The sequence below is a fragment of the Rhynchophorus ferrugineus genome, unplaced genomic scaffold, assembly GCF_030347505.1.
Source record: "Rhynchophorus ferrugineus isolate W39M unplaced genomic scaffold, kcgeb_rfMv2 rfM4, whole genome shotgun sequence".
NCBI classification, from domain to species: Eukaryota; Metazoa; Arthropoda; class Insecta; order Coleoptera; family Curculionidae; genus Rhynchophorus; species Rhynchophorus ferrugineus.
This window is the reverse complement of record NW_027472583.1, coordinates 12609705-12627758: the sequence shown is the minus strand read 5'-3', so window position 1 is coordinate 12627758 and position 18054 is coordinate 12609705. Positions and strand designations below refer to the sequence as shown.

Genomic DNA, 18054 nt, shown 5'->3' with positions numbered 1-18054 from the left:
CTTTTTGTTGGTCAAAATAATAAATTGCCGAAACAAACGTTGTCAGAATAACAAATGTAAAAATTATCAATATTCTTTTCTTTGGCATTTTTCAACAAATCTACATATTGTGGCCTGAGCAATGACCTTTTTGGTCGTCAAATTATTAACCTTTGAAATATCCATAATTTTCTACAAACTGAGATATTTGACAGACTATTCTTTTTACTTTCAGAGCAATAAATCTACATAATATCCATATATTTTATATATATCCATTATTTGTTCGATTGCTAGATCCATAAGAGTAGCGAGCTTTTGGCCTATAATTCGTTAATAATTTAAGTTTTAGAAATAATCACTTCGGGCACTCAGAAATTCGTGGTAATAAAAAGTCTATTCAAGAAAATACTTTAATAATATAATCTTTTCTTTAATATCCCAATGTATTTAATATTTTCAAAAAATACTTTGAAAAAAGCTTGTGGATTTATATGAACACACTTTTTGATTTCATAACAGTTAGTATACGAATGTAATAACATTAAAATTATTTATTTTGCGTGTTAATTATGAATTATAAAATATATATACGGTGTATGACCTAGTAACATACATATAAAGGAACCAAACAATCAAAAACCCAGATAATGTTGAAGTTCATTCAGTATACAATGCGGTTTGTCTCCTTGGCTTGTTTAAAACATATAGATATATGTTTGAAATCGGCAATTGAGTATTGAGATATGGCTATATTTTACCGAAAGGTGTCAAGAATGATATCGTTTTTCAATAAACCGATCTGTTTTCCAGACAAGCGACCTTATTTTGCCGACTAAATTGTCGACCAAAATAGTACTGACCTAAATATGAATATAAGTGAATTTTAATAATTAATAAATAAATGGATTTATCATTAATCTTATTTTATTAAATAAATACAACTTTTTGTGATTGTTGATTACTGGCATCATCCCCATCTCTGGATCAATCGTTGGAATAAGTGTATAATTTTCGGAAAAGATTAACTTTGAAGACTGTACAATCAATTCAGATAAATAATAAATAGATAATTTAGATATATATTTATATAGATTTATTTAGATATATTTAGATAACACTCAACATGTGGCAAAACTGGTGAAAACGCACATGGAAACATTAAAATAGGAAGTCCTACCCCTCCCACCGTATTGTCCAGAACTTGCTCCTTCCGATTAGTACTTTTTCCGATATATTAGTCGCGATCTATCTGAGCAGCACTTGACTTCTTATGAGGAGACCAAAAAATTTGTCGATTCGTGGATAAAACATACATCGTTCTTTCAAAATAGAATCTACAAATGTAAATAATAGAATCTGTAAAATGCTTGAAAGATGGGGAAAGGTACTGGCTTTCGATGCACAATACTTTGAACCAAATAAATTGCACCCATTTTTACAATAAATTTTCAGATTAAAAAAATCTTTTGCAACCAATTTATAGGCCATATATAAAGATATTTTACAACAAAGTTTCATTGTGTCGTTTGGAACAAACACATTAATGCCTTGATAAAAATTTCAATGTATTTTTTTCATGTTGATAATTAAAATATTTTATCAGTTGCAAAACTCTCGGGTAGTGCAACGTTCGATATGAAGTCAGTTTTAAATATGTTACAAATAAAAATGGTTCTATTTACTTTGGTCTGATGAAATAGCGAGTAGAATAAGGGTTTAAGGTATGCTTCTTTTCGATGCCCATGCGTCTCACGAATGTTTGAAAATATGGGCCTGTACACATGACCTAATATTATATTAAACATAAAGTTTACTATTCGTTGTGATTTAATTTTTTTTCAATCTTACATCGTAAATGGAGTATGTTCTAGATATGTCCGTAGAGGCTATAATTTTTTAGGATCTTTCGGATTTCTGTTAGGTTTCCAATATGGTTAACCGTTATGGAAATATTAATGCAACTTATTGTGGATATAATTATCGTCATTCGTGAGCTCTAATATTTAACATTCTTAAAATATCTATATTCGAAGATGATACTCCAACCTTAGTTGGTCACAAACCTAGAAGCTCCAGCTATTGATAGCATAAGAGACTTGGCCAATCGATGTGGAAGAACTTTTAATGAGCTCAAATCTCTTCCTATCACTTCCACTAACAAAATCGAACAGTGTTGAATTCAAATGGTTTTACTAGAAGTAATGTATAGCCAAATATTTAATATAACATTAGACGTCGCATTTAAATGGAAAGAATATGTTAATAAGACAATAACCGAGCTGAAAATAAAATATGGAAAGTATTGTCTTCTTTGAACCAAATAGAAACCCCAGTTATAAAAACACTATAGTCACATGGTATACCACTAGAATAACCTCTGGTGACATACTCTTTTACATACTTTTATCAGAAAATATTTTCTGGTAAACTGGAATAATGTTTAGAATGTAAAAACCACCATAAGACATTATGACATATGGTGACATTGGACCTAAATGAAGTTAGCCATGATGTCCACCAGAAAAAAGCAAAAATTATTTTTTTGAATTTATTTATTTTATTGTTACTAGTCGTTGCTGACTAACCTACAATTTGTCTTTGCAATAACTTAAATCTAGTCATATAACTAGTAGGACCCATCAGCCCTATCTTAGTTTCTGTTGTAATAATGTTTATGTTATGTGTAAACACTGCTGTTTTTATTTTAATTGCACATCATTACATTATTCAGAGGCTCAAATAGTTTGATTCGTTTGAGTTTCTGTCCTCTCCTGCTGTTATCCAAGAATTTTATTACTTCGATATTAACCATTATGGGAATGGAGCCTGTCTTCACGTCTCCTTGCAATTCCCTTGAACAGTCGGTATCTGAAGGTCTCACTGCAAGTAGTCAGTCTTGTAGTAGTTATATTATTTTTCGAGAAAGATCCCCATAATTGAATTCCGTATGTCCATATACGTCTCGCCTGTATAATAGCACTTTATTATGTACAGTTGTTATTTTCTTCTAATTAACCAATACATTTTCGTATATTTTAACTCCATTTCTTTCCTTTTCTTTTTTACATGTTTCTTTCAGCGAAGTTTTGTGTTAAGATTCATCGTTAAAATTTAAAAGAAAATGCTGCTTCACCAAGACAATGCACCGTGTTGAAAATCCATGAATTTGGCTTCGAATTGCTTCGTCACCCACCGTGTTCTCCAGATCTGGCCCCCGGCGACTATTTCCTGTTCTCAGATCTCAAAAGAATGCTAACTGGAAAGAAATTTTCGTCGAATGAAAAGTTGATGACCTGTTATGCTACAAACATCCATTTTAAAAATACACGCTAAGACATTTTCCATTGGTTTGCCTTATTTTAAAATTAGCAACGAATTATTTCCTATAACACAAAGAAACTCAAAAGTAAACACAAGATAGAATCTTGGTCTTATTTACGTAGCGCTTGCAAAAAAAATGTCAATATCGGTTCAATAAGACACTGTCGACAAACGGCATTTGTTAATTGTTTTCATTAGAATATTTTTTTAACCCGAAGCTCGAACGTTTTTTGGCTATGAATTATTTCGATAATATTTATTCGATTGTTCCCATAGTTAATTACAGTATATATATTAATTTATTAGTCATTTTAGCCGACACATACGACATTAAACAATCTGAACGGAAATAAATTAATAGACTCTCTTTTTATAATTTAAATTTGATAAGACAACGTATATTTATCTTGTATTTGTGTTATTTTGATAATAGTTTATCACATATAATTTCCTCGGGACATAAAATCCTCTACATAACTCCTATATCCTTTAATTCACTTTCTCCCGTACGAAATTTCTTCGACATCTTAATAAACGCAAAATCATTCATATCTGCGTTTAAAAAACATTTCGTTTGACTGAAAGAAGGTCAGGGCTGTATTTATTACTTTGTTCAATGAGTCTATAAACGTGGTGGCCTTTAGGAAAACATTTTTTAGGTAATTATCTGGAAGTGGCCTAGAAAAAAAATTCCACCATCATTTTTTTTGTTTCCCTTCACTAGTCTGAACATGGAGACAATGTTGGATTTTTTTTTACAATGTATTCGCAAAAAAACGACGTGAAATACTGAAAAAAAGCATGAAGAAACGTTCTCTGCTAACAGACAATTGTGGTTTGCAGTATTTAAATTAATTTTCGGAAAAAGCTATTATTTTCTAGCTTATTGTTTATGTACATTATGACCTTTTACATATATTATGCTGTTTTTTCTACTAATTTAATAACTGCATCTAACTAGAAGTAAAATTTATAATAATGTTTACTATTAAACTTAAAATCAAATATTTATTTCTCAATTGTTTTTTATAGCGTATTAGACAGGGTATTAAATTATCAGCACTACAGTTAATTTTAACTATGCTTTAAATTAATTAAGATGTGTGCTGCGTATTTTTATCTTTATTAGCAGTCCAGAATCCAGGAAATGATTCAATAAACAGAATATGCTAGCGGTCATATGACATTATCAATAACCACTACCGAATTTTGCTCTATCTCTCCGATAAAATTCGAACTCTGCCTGTTTAGAGACTATTCAAGAGTCATTGCAATGTCTAGTATGTTCACACAAATCAAATACTCAGTTAAACCATGTAACATTGTCATAGAGGAGGCATATGGTTTAAGAGTAACTAAAGGAAAAAAATGTTGATAATAGATATATTACTTGTTATTACGAGTGTAAAATATGAGATTGAGGAAACATTAATAAATGGTTTTCCTAATAGATGGCTTTGAAAGTAGTTATCTGTGTTATAATAATACTTTTTCACTGAAGTCATAGTATAACAAGCTTGAAAGGTAACTTACTCATTCAAAAGTTATTGAGCTTTGAATATGCAAATTCCAGAAGATTTATTTCACTATATTTGGCTTTATTACTTCATATAAAAGAAAAAGACAGCGCTTTGATAGTTATATGCTGCTTATGGCGAAAGTGCTTAAGTGTGGGACAGTGTCAAAAATGGTTTTGTCGTTTACCTTCTAGAAATTTCGATGTTAAAGATGAGCCTCACTGTGAATGTTCAATCGTTGATGAAGTTATTGGTATACTGAGAAATATCAAGATAAATATTTTAAACAAATATAATACAAATCATTTTTTCTCGTGATTTCGAAACTATAAATAGACTACAAAATAGTTGGCAATCGTTTACATAAAACTGGAAACCGAAACAACTCGACACTTGGGTTCTACATGAACAGTGATCATTTCAATGGACCAAGCATCAATTTGTGAATCATTTACGGTAATAATATGCGAGAAAGATGTTAGTGGCAAGTGTTTGGTGTAATTGGAAACGAATTCTGCATCATAAATTGCTCGAAATTGGCCAAACCATTGATTTGACTTTTTACTGCCAAAAAAAGAACGAGATTGATGCAGGTGAAACAAATGGCCATAGCTGATTAAAAATATATAATTGATTAGTTATTTAGAGTTTATATGAGTAAATTTGCTTTGAAAACTATTAAAAAGCCGAAACTACTTTTTACACACCCGCTATTAATACAATTCGGTTAGAGCGAGTGCAATTAGAAAGTACGTTTAATGGTATTCATCAATAATAACATGATATCATCTCAAGATGTTATTTCCGCTGGACAAAATTATTCAGTAAACTAGGAATAAAATTGGCTAAGCAAGAAAATTCGTTTAAGTGATGTGTTTAAGCTACATGAGAAGATGCTATCTCAAAAATGAAAAATTGTGCTCTAGAATATAAAAAATCTTCGTCGACTTTTGCTTCAAAATCAAAGAGCCACATTTCACATCACTCTTTAGTTAAAGGATGATTCAAGATGTATGTTCATCTTTAAAATTTATTAAATATTAATATTTTAATTAAATACTTAATGTTGAAATGGCATGGGATTTTTCTTTTTACTGTCAATGTACTGACAATCTACGAACTTGATTAAAGAACTTGTTATATTGCTATTATACAGAATCAACTGATTCTTAGAATTCTTGCAGGGGACTTGGGTATATAAAAGTATACTTGGGTATACAAAGCAGAGGTTATTTTTTTATTTTTTGTGGCTGAACTAATTGCATGTACGTGCATTAATCTTTGTTCAACATTTCTTGGCTTCAGTTCATATCAGATATTTAAAAGTGTCTAAACTATTTTGCGAATCTTCTACGATTCAGCAAGATCGGTTTTCTTTTATTTTTTATATATAGCTATATTATATCAGTGATTATGCATAGCGAGACAAAGGAGCAATAAAATTATTGTACGATTAATATGCAATGATTCAGCACGATTGTCTTGCATTTAACATGCTCTAACATGAGTTTTCGTATTCCAAAATTTTCCACTGCTAACTCTGCGACTTCTTTATTTCGGTTATGAAGCAATCGATGGAAGTGTTTTTCCCCAAAAGCCTATAGAAAAAATATATTTATAAAAAATAGTTAATACATTCGAATATTAGATAATTTTGCACAAATTATCGATTACTTTCTCTTAACCTCATTGAAATATGGGACCTACAAATTATTTTAATATTCGTAGATAGCCTTCAATAACGTACTTACAAGAAAGTACGTTTTTACATTTTTATAGCTTCATAATACAATATACAATGTTGTTCAATAAATTTGCGGAGCCCCATCTGTTAATCAGCAACAAAACTCAATTCATCATTTCGATTCATTGATTCATTCACAGGTCATCTAAAGTTAATATGGTAGTGTCTTTTTCACATCAGCACATCCAATCTTTATTTTTTGAATAAATTTTGAGACGAAATTACTGTGTGCCCAATGGAAGTTTCATTTGCACTTAATTCAACATCCAATATTAGATATTTTCGAGGAAATATAAAATTAATTTTGAGTGTTAGTTAATTAAAATGGATAGAGACCATCTAGAGGAAGCTTGTGTAATTTTTTTTGGAATTCAAGAGGAATTTTACTCATGGGTTACCCACCAAACTAGTAAAACAGTAGAATAAGATGATTACTATGATCTTTTGAATCGGTTGAAAGCAACATTTCGTAAAAAAGGCGCAGTGTACAGACAAAATCGAACAAGGTCTCAAACATATTCCTATAAAACCTGTGAATCAAAGTACGATATGTTCCAACATACATTTTATTTACCAAACTTAAGTCCTTTTGCCTGTAATTAAACCTATAACATGAAATATTCATCAAACAAAAATGTTGTGTTTATTATTTTATTTTTTAATGAACAGTATTCACCTCCATAAAAACTTCTCAACATATGTGTGTACAAACAATTATAAAACGACTTCAACATGATGTTGGTTACTAATGTACCCATGCGATTTAATATACAGATAATTTAAGTTTTAAATTCGCGCTAAGACATATTATATGACGTCAGTATAGAGTAAAGTTGAAGGGTGAAGGCGTCGTATATATTATGCGCATTAATTAAGAATTATATAATGTTATGACTAAAAAAACCTAATCGATAGTTATTCCAACGTTTACCTTTTTCCATGAACCTTTGTTGTCTTTACACTATATTTATTATCATCTTGCCTTTAGCAACCCAATGTACCATTCTGAAATATCCATGTATCTTTTAAATATAAAAATTGATATAATTCTTCTTAGATTTTGTTATATGTTTGTTAATTTTTAAGAATTGTATTACTTTAAAAACAATCTCTGGAAGTTCTATTAAATCCCTTCGTGGATTATCTTTACACCACTTAAATCCTATATTATCCAACAATGTATGAACGGATGTTCTACATCTCTCAAATAGCTGTATATCTTGGATTTTTGTGGATACTTTCCAGACTAACAATTTTCTCTGAAATAATTGTACGAAATTATGTTTCGATTGAAAGAAACACTTACTGTTCTATACATTTCGTATATTTGATCTCTGAAATACCAAGATTGATCTTGATTCTTCACCTGTTTCGCATAAACACGGTTTCTCTTTGGAGAATTTAAGGTTATATGATTTTTTATTTTTTTGAGATATTTTAGTGACCGTGTCCGTACTAATATACAGTGCAGCTGCAAGGGCAAAAAATATTTTCAATAAAAACCGCGGCGATTTCAAATTTATTAACGTTAAAACAACGTTTGTCGGTTTATAACCCGTAATTATAATATTTTGAAGAATTTTCGGACATTTGGCAAACGGACAACTTTTGCATGCTCATTCCGTTACATGTTCGAAATTCTCTAACAGCATTCTACCTCTTTTTAAATAGAATAAAATGACAAGGATAATATTATCTGACTGTAAAACCAATTTACAACTTTAGACAGACATATATTGACACTCGTATCACTGCTATTTTGAATTGACTATAGTATGTATAAACGCAGTTAAAATGATCAATTGCTAAAAAGTCCAGAAATTGTTGAAAATCGATAGAAATATATCTACGGTAGTAGATTTTCTAGTAGAAAGACGATGTTTTTAACAAACTGAGATAGAGAGATCTTCAGAACGATGAAATTTTTGTTGGTCACTACGGCAGTGGATTTTTAATAAATATATATTAAACGCAAGCGTGTATAGAGATGTGGATATTTTTTATTGCTGTATTTTTTGGTTATATTTTGTTAAATAAATTGTCAAATATTGACCTAAATATTAAAATAAATAATTATTTAATAATAATCATTAATTTTATGTCACTAAGTTAAAATATAATATTTTTGATATTGTTGATATAAAGTTTATATAAAATTATAGATACAAACCCTCATCTTCTGTATTCAATTAAATTTTATTAAATATATCTATTAAAGTTTCGTACGTGGTTTTCTCATACACATGTATAACTCTATTTTGTTTCGCATGCGTCTATATTACACGTGTAGGTCTTTGGCCTCCGTTACATAATGTATATGCGATTAAAATTCGTTATTGACTTTTTTGGCGAACAAAGCGACTTGATGAAAGGAAAACTAGTCGAAGGATTTTAAAGTATATCTGATTATTATCCGTTTTGGTGGTATTGATTCTGACGACTGCTAATTAACTATCGTGATTTCGATTATTTTTCAATAGAAATGGTGAAAAGGTTTTAACCACAGTTACTAATCGATTTTGTTTTGTGATTGTCTAACTTCATTTCCGGCGAATATTTCGACAATTGATGAAAATTTTCGTATTTTGTCATGGTAAAAATTTAACAAAGGAAACAATATCCGTGAATCAGACTCTTCCATATATGGTGTATGTATAAAAATAATTACACTGTCTAACAATAAAAATATTTATTTTCCTGTATTTTCATGTATTGAATCCAGAAATTAACACAAGGCACCGATTAGCTCTAGTTTCAATTATTCAAGTGACATTTTCTATTGTTTTATTTTCAGTTATCGAGAATTTAAAATTGAAATGTTAGCACACATGTTAACTATTAAAATACAAGTAGTTAGGCTATTTGGTTCTTATAAGCAGTGGTGATAATATAGATGTAATGGCTATTTTGATTGTAATTGTGGTAAAATTTGGTAAAATTCTGTGAAATTTATTGTTTTAACCTGCCATGTAAATTCAGTCAACAATTTTATTACATTTGTTTTTTTTTATATAGAAAAAGCTGTCTACTTTTCACTAGTATTTAGTACACACAATATTGGTTACGAATTAATATTTTCCTCACGGAATGAATGAGGAAATCAGGATAAGTCATGAGTACCACATATATTTTGCAACTTATATTCAGTTATGTTATGAAAAGGGCTGAAATAATTAAAAATTATGAATGGCTTTTGCTATATCTATGATTTCCATGAGTGTCCACAGAACGTATATGCTTAATTGCCATTTTTGCTTCATTCTGTCTATAAAAAAGGGACATTCCAATACTCGAATCTTGCATGTGTTATTCAACAGTCAGACTGTTTATGAGTACCTTTAAGTTAATTAATAAAATGAAAATAGGAAATGAAGACAAATAATTTAGCAAACCTTCAACATTCTGTGACTTTATTTCTCTTCCTTATTTTAAAGAAAAAATAATCAGCCGCATATATTGCTTCATTCTAATAGAAGTTGAGTGGTTTCATTTGGAATTTTTCCCAAAATGACGTTATGGTCCTCAATTATCCCTAATTATATTGCCTTGTTTGCCTTTTTAATAAAAAGTAAAAGAAAACTAAGAACATGAACTAAAACTAACACATTTTTCCTTTATCGCATTAATTTTTCTTAGCTTATAATTTGTCATGTTTAAATAATTGAACTCTGAAGTGAAGGAAACATTCAATTTCTCTAAAAGTAAGACTATAATTGACAGAATTAATTAATTGTTTGTATCTCTTTTTCAGATACATGTTTCCTATATTCAGGAGAACATACAAAGAAAAACTAACCGAGGATGACTTGTTCTCACCACTGCCTTCACACGATTCGTCCATATTAGGTGATAAGCTCGAAAGGATTTGGAAAGAAGAACAAAAGAAACACAAAAAATTCGCTTTGCATATAGCGTTGCTGAAGTTGTTCGGTTTTAGATTTTTTATTTTAGGAATTTTACAACTAATCAACGAGATTATGTTAGTGTAAGTATTATTTTTTTTTGCCACCGTAAGTAGATAAGTATTAATAATATAATGATAATAATATGCAATAATAAACTGTTGAATCTGTGGCCGCTACTGGTAATATTATTAAGAGTGTTTTTTTTGTGTAGACATTTTTTTAGTTCGTAAGTTACGTCTGTCCTAGGTATTGTTCTTTCAAACTTTGTAATCACTTTCTTATTAAAATTATATATTTTCAAGATAATCTTTTTCTGATAGAGAGAATGGAAAGAAGTATTAAACAATCTTCGATCATTGACTTACTGTGAAAGGTTTAGATTATTTTTAGTGTTGAGGTACATTGGCCTCAGATGTTGCCTCTGTCATTAAATTTTTCTACGATTTATAAAATAGAAAATTGTAGTTTGCTTCAATGTACGTATGTTATGCAATATTATTTCAAATTTAAAGGATACTGTGTTCAAAACTATCGAAACAACTGATGAAAAATAATATTTTTGTGGAACATGACATGATACAAGACATATTGTTTTTTTTAATGTATTGTGAACAGAAGTAGTCTCACTATAACGTTGGATATTGTATATTCTATTTCATCATAAACCGAATGAGAGAGTTTCTAATTTCCTTCAGACTGTTAATGGTCCATGTATTTATTATAATCCCAATGGATTATAGCTCCGGGAAGGGATCCTTGTTTTCCCAATTTTGTCTCAGTTCAAGTCATTATCTCCAAAAAAATTGCTGTAAAATTATTTGTAGAATTACTTCATTGATCAACTTTATTGGTTTTCTTGAACTGCCCTTGCAATTTTTTAAATCGTTACAATCCCAAATTCAGGTATTATATTTCTCTTTGGTAATAGAAACTGTTTGAGTTATATTGCCTCTTTGTTGTTTTGAAACTATTTATTTGGGGGGTTCAGAATTAACTTTATTTGGATTTTTTTTCTTCATTCAATTTTTTTATTCAAATTTATAAAATTTCGAGTAAACAAATGCATATACATTTGAAATGAAATCGCTTCGTGGTCCCAGGTTAAGTTTTTGGTACTTATTCTATTTCTATAATCTATATGTACGAAACTATATCAAGAATCTTTGCGAGAAGAGAATGTTAGTATTTCAAGTCAATCCAATGAAAATTGAGTGAGCTATGATATATGACAAAGGGAAACAGCAGTTAATATATTCAAAACGTGAAAAATAACTTCTCCTCAAATCTGTTTGATTCTCTCTTTCTCGTTGTTTGCTTTCGGAGTTATTTTAATGTGAAGCACTACAAAATAACATTAAATGAAAACAGATTAATATGACCTAACCTATCTTTTGACTTAATTTAATGGTTACTAACAGGTCAATTGAAAAGTCCCCGGCCTACCGTAGTAAAACACATTCTTTTGGCAAAACTAGTTTTTTTATTCAACGTAATTCCCTTCAAGGGTGATATACTTATTATAGCGACCCTCCAACTTTTCGATAACATTTTTGTAGTACGATTTGTCCTTTGTTTCAAAATAATCCTCAGTTTCGGCGATCACCTCTTCATTCAACGAAAATTTCTTCCCAGCGAGCATTTTTTTGAGATCTGAGTACAGGAAATAGTCGCTGGTGGCCAGATCTGGAGAATACGGTGGACGAGGAAGCAATTCGAAGTCCAATTCATGGATTTTGCCATCGTTTTCATTTGTCTTGGTGACACAGCACTTTCTTTTTCTTCAAATGCGGCCGTTTTTGGGCGATTTCGTCCTTCAAACGGTCTAATAACGCTATGTAATAGTCATCGCTGTTAATGGTCCTAGTCAATGAAAATTCCATGGGCATCCCAAAATACAGACGCCATAATCTTGCCAGCGGACTTTTGCGTTTTCCCACACGTTGGAGCGGGTTTATCGTGTGTAGTCCACTCGGATAGCTGTCGATTGGTCTTCGCAGTGAAATGATGGAGCCAAAACTCGGGATTATTACGCTTGATCTTCTTTAAAAATCTTGAAGTCATTGTTTTTGATCAAACGTCAGCTCGTGCGACACCCTCTTTGCACAGAGCTTTCTCATACCCTAATATTCATGAATGATATGACGTACGCGTTCAGTTGATATCTTTAGAGTGTCTGTTATTTCATTCAATTTCAATTTAGAGTCATTCAAAATCATTTTGTGGATTTTTTTAAATGTTTTCGTCGGTAACAACTTCTTTATGACGTTCACTGCGTTCACCGTCTTCGGTGCTCATTTTATCACGTCTAAACTTAGCATTCCAATCCTTGATTGTTGATTTTCCTGGGGTAGGTTTGGAAACTCGGCATCAAGCTAAGTTTTTGCTTCAATTGTATTTTTTCCCTTAAAAAACAATATTTTATCAACAAGGGAAATTCCTTCTTATCCATTTTTTTTCACAATAACAAATGTTGTTTGACTCAAAATGCAATAATTCACAAACTAATGATCCGACAGCTGTCAAATCTATACACGCATCTTTTGAGGGTTAGGGCTAAAAAAACATATGGATTTAATTCTAGTAGCACCATCTATGTATCAGGCCGTGGAGTTTTCAATTAAGCTGTTATGATGTTCTACGGTTGCTCTTAAATTAACACAAAATCTCTCCACCTAACTGAATCCTTCTTTTGAAGAATGCTCTAGTAAAGTTACCGTCCAATATGTTGCCATTTTAGCTGCTGGATTGTTAGCTTTGGAGATACGAAAAGTAACTGATTTGAGCAACAGTTAATGCTTTAGACTTCAATGTTACATAACTCAAAAATCCCCATTATATTTCCAACAATAGCTGTCCGATTTCCCATAACAGAAGACCTAATTTATCTTATTATTTTCCTAGACAATTTAGATTATTTGCGGTATTGTTATTTCTTACATCATATAATAAATAAACCTTGGTACGCGATTGCCTTTGTTTCATTGGATGTATCATCACTTACTACGAGACAAAGAAACAAAGGCAGTTAAAATTGTTTCTGTGTATATTTGTATGAATTTTGTCGGAAACTCTTTATTCTTTATGGATGTATAAGCAGGTCAAAAATGCAGACATTAGAAATAATATTTAGCCTATACATTCGTTTTAAAGGTTTTTTTTTATTGGAATTTGCTTTGTTGTGAAAAATCGATACAATATATTTTATTCAAATTATTGTCCATCGATAGCCCTTAGTTTTTTCCATCTTTCAGGCAATTTGTGTATTTCATATCCACAAAACGATGCATTTTTTAATGCTAATCACGAGTCGATTCTTTTTTTGGTACTTTCATAAGAAGTTAAGCGCTGATCAGACAGGTCACGACTCATATGTCGGAAGTAGCAATCAGAAGGAGCAAGATCTGGAGAATACAGTGGGAGGATTATCATTTCCCATTTTAATGTTTCCTAGTATGTTTTCACCAGTTATGAACGTGTGGTCGAGCGTTGTTATGTTAAAGAATAACATTATTGTATATTTGCTCATATTCCGGCCATTTTTGGCACAGTGCTCAGCTAAAACCCATCTATTATAGCAAGCGATCCCTATTAAGGTTATTAAGGTCCTCTTCTTCGTCTTCGGTGTCAAATACGTGGAAACCAATATTCACATGTTGAAATCAATAGAGCATACTTGTTATATAACTTCACACAACCTTTTTCCCCAAACTGAAGTAAAAAAGTAAAAGTTCCCGCATATATACAAAATCCGATATTTTTAAGGCACTGAAATTAATTTTTGTTCACACTTAGATGAAATGACCTGTCAGTGATTTGTGCAAATCTTGTCCTGATAATAACCAACACAACAAGAAATGAATTATTCAATTTGGTAGAGTGGTTGTGAAATTATGCGCATACATGCATTTCAGTGATTAAGTTTTATTTATATAGATAACAAGAATGTAAATATTTTTCTGAAGACAATATTCTAGGAGGAAAGGGAGTATAAAATATTCAATTGCTTAATAATGTTTCTTTTTGTTTCAGTACTGTGATACCTCTATCTATAGGAAAGCTAGTGCATTATTTTGAAACTGGTCAAACGAATATATCCGAAACCGAAGCCTATATTTACTGTAGTGCCATTATTATTTGTCTGGTGGTAGATTGTTTTCTTGCTCATCCACGCATGATGAGTTTACAACATCTATCAATGAAGATGCGTGTTGCCTGTGGATCTCTTATTTATAGGTGAGTTCCTTTCTCGAACGAATTAGATCGTAATACGGGGGAGCTTTGCGTCGCACCACTGGGTCGTGATAAATTGATTTTCCCATCCATTAGGTTTGCGTGAAGTAGACATAGCCGTGGGATTTTGCCATTTATTCGATTACTGTGGTTTTTACAATTTTATTCTCTATTTTGGGATGTATATATTTTCTATGAGATTTAACAATAACATATCATTCAATAAGATATCCGTTTAGTTTGTGAAACAATTTTTGTTAGTTTAAAAAATAATTTCATGTAATCACTAAACATTGAGTTTTAGTGGGAAATATTATACTGGTATGTTAATTTTAAACGGGTGTTTTTAAAAACTCCCGCATCAACTTTCACTTTTAGTTTATTTTGGCTTTGGTATATAACAAAATTTTAATGTAAATAAAATAATGAAACAAACATATTCTTATCAAATATAAGTTATTTTAAGATTATAACACTTTGGCTGAAAACTCCCGGACGTACCAAAGGAAACGCGTCTTTTTTTGTTCAAAATTCGCTTTATTCATCAACGTAATTTGTATCAAGAGTCAATCGTTCCAGCGCCGCTCTAATATTTCAGTACCACTTTTGTAGAATGTTTAATATTTTGCCTCAAAATGGGCCTGAGTTTCAGCTATAACATCTTCATTCCAGCGAAATATCTTACCGGTAAGCATTTTTTGAGGTCTGCGAATACGGTGGACGTGGGAGCAATTCGAAGTTCAATTCATGTAGTTTTGCCATTAATTTGATTGACTTGTGACACAAAGGAAGTATTAACAGTATTAACTGAAAAAGTGGCGGATGCAATAAATCTAGCGCCATCTGTGTGTTAGGACCTGAATTTTTCATTAAGGGCATTTACATTACCATTTTTTCCACACCACCTGTGAAGTAGTACCTAGAACTAGTTTTTTTCATTGTGGAGCATATTTATCTTTAGATTTTCGTTGCTGCGACTCTGTTTAACGTTTCCTTATCTAGATTCTATGGATTTTTTCTCCATCTTCGGATTTAATCTAAAATATAAGCATTAATAGTAATAAAAAAATTAAAAATGGGTAAAGGGTCTAACGTCGACAATATTTCTTTCCTTAAGTTCAAACAGTTCTTCAATGTATATCCCTCTTGGATAGCATGTCCACTATAATAATACAATAATAAAGAGGACATAATACTTTGTGACTATATTTTCCTACTAGCAGATCTACAGTATATATTTCGATCTGAATAAATAAATTAAATAATGAACAAACATTTGTGGTAATTTGAATTAGATCTCCCACAAAAAGCTGCATATTCCAGAGTTTTCGAAAAATACTTCCCAGTTCGGACTGTTTGTAACTCTGAAATAATTGTAATAAATTCTGATTATATCGAGAACATACTATCGAAAAAAACTAATAATTTTTTTCATATATTTCATATTCAATGTCAAGGTTTCTTTTTGGCGAATTTAACAATAAATTGTTCTTTATTTTTTAAGAGACTTTAGTCACCGTACCCGTACTAATATTTTGGTTCATGTATATTGTACCAATTTTTTTCAATAAAAGCCTTTTTAAAATTACGAAACAATAAGATAACATGCAACCATCTAATATATAATTTTTTTGGTAACATTCAATAAGGGCTCGAATCTCGAAATAATAGCATTAGATTATATTTGCGTATACATTAATTACTAATAAATAGACAGCTCCACTATAATTCAGTAAAGAGCGATCTGTAATATTATGAAAATAGCTTCTTTTATTTCTGAGAATTAGCCTTATTGAATTCATAAGTATGTTTTCCATTTTATGGACAATATAAATTCTTCTAACATTAATATTGATGAAACTGCATTATTTGTGTTATTTTTCCATTTATAAAGTACAAGACATTCTATTAATAATTTTATAGCACATTAGAAATTAATTACGGTCTACTAAAACGTAATTAATAATATATATATATATATATATATATATATATATATATATATATATATATATATATATATATATATATATATATATATATATATATATGTATATATATTTATATATTTATATATATATATATATATATATATATATATTTATATATATATATATATATATATATATATATATATATATATATATATATATATATATATATATGTACTTCTAATTGTTTTCAATTAAAATAGTTGTGATATAGCGGAAACAATTTATAATCATATATATATCTAAATATATCTTAGACAATCTTAATCCCATCTCTTGATTGATATAATCCAATATATTTTAGAACTAGTACAATATAATTAGGATATTATTTGTTTAAAAAAATAAACGATCTTTTTATATAAACTTGAAAAATAACACTGAAGTATTTATAAATTTTTGCTCTTTTTTCAGAAAAACAATGAGACTTAATCAAACTGCAATGGGTAAAACCACGGTGGGTCAAATGGTAAACCTACTCTCGAACGATCTGGGTCGCTTCGACCAAGGTTTCTGTTTGGCCCATTTCGCTTGGGTTGGCCCCATCGAAGTAGCCGTTGGTACCTGGCTATTATATAGGGAGATTGGTTATGCCGCATTGTTCGGCGTAGCCTTCTTGATATCTTTTGTGCCTTTACAAGGTAAGATATTCTATGGAACATGTGCAAGTTGTTTTGTATTTTTAAACCGCAAAAGTATAGGGGGATAGTAGTAGCGGTAGTGGACACCTAATGTTTTTGGAATGATTTAGTACAGTTTTATTGAAATGAGTTCGGAAATAAATAATAGAATCTATATAAACGTTCTGTGGAACTTCATGTAAAAATGTCGCTAGATATCTTAAAACATTTTGTATACGAGTAGGGTTTTAAAACTGATTATATTGTGTGTTATATAACATTAATTGTTAAAAACCTTAATATTTATCAATGCTTTAAAATGATGGCAAATTTGCTCTTAATAATTAACAATTTCTTCTATTTGTCCATGTGTGTTCCATCTATATAAATTATATAGTTAGTTTCATTTTTAACTGCTGCATATTACCATTACTTCATTTATGTATTCATAATTCATTCTTATCTAAATTCAAATTTCTCATTCAAAAATTGGAAAAACAATAAATACACCAGACTAATGAAAAGAACAAATCACTTACCTACATTTTTAAATAAAGTTGCATCGTTCTTTTCTTAGTTATTCCATTCTTTGATCTCACTCTTGCAGAAAGTTCATCTTTAATTTAGCTTCCATTTGTCTACTGCTTTCTACTTTGTCTTATATCCTACGTGGGAACTAGTAAGTCATCAATTAATGAGGAATTAAAATTCCATGAAGCTAATTTATAAATTAACATTTACAAT

At 30.2% G+C, this 18054-nt stretch overlaps 1 protein-coding gene across 1 annotated transcript in view; it reads left to right on the top strand.

Annotated features, from left to right (window-relative positions):
• LOC143195423 (putative multidrug resistance-associated protein lethal(2)03659) overlaps positions 1-18054 on the top strand; it is a 49070-nt gene that overhangs the window by 10104 nt on the left and 20912 nt on the right. Inside the window, exons 2-4 of the mRNA XM_076402512.1 lie at positions 10316-10549; positions 14499-14702; positions 17105-17331. Coding sequence (XP_076258627.1) covers positions 10316-10549; positions 14499-14702; positions 17105-17331 — 665 coding nt within the window. The remainder of the gene's footprint in view (positions 1-10315; positions 10550-14498; positions 14703-17104; positions 17332-18054) is intronic.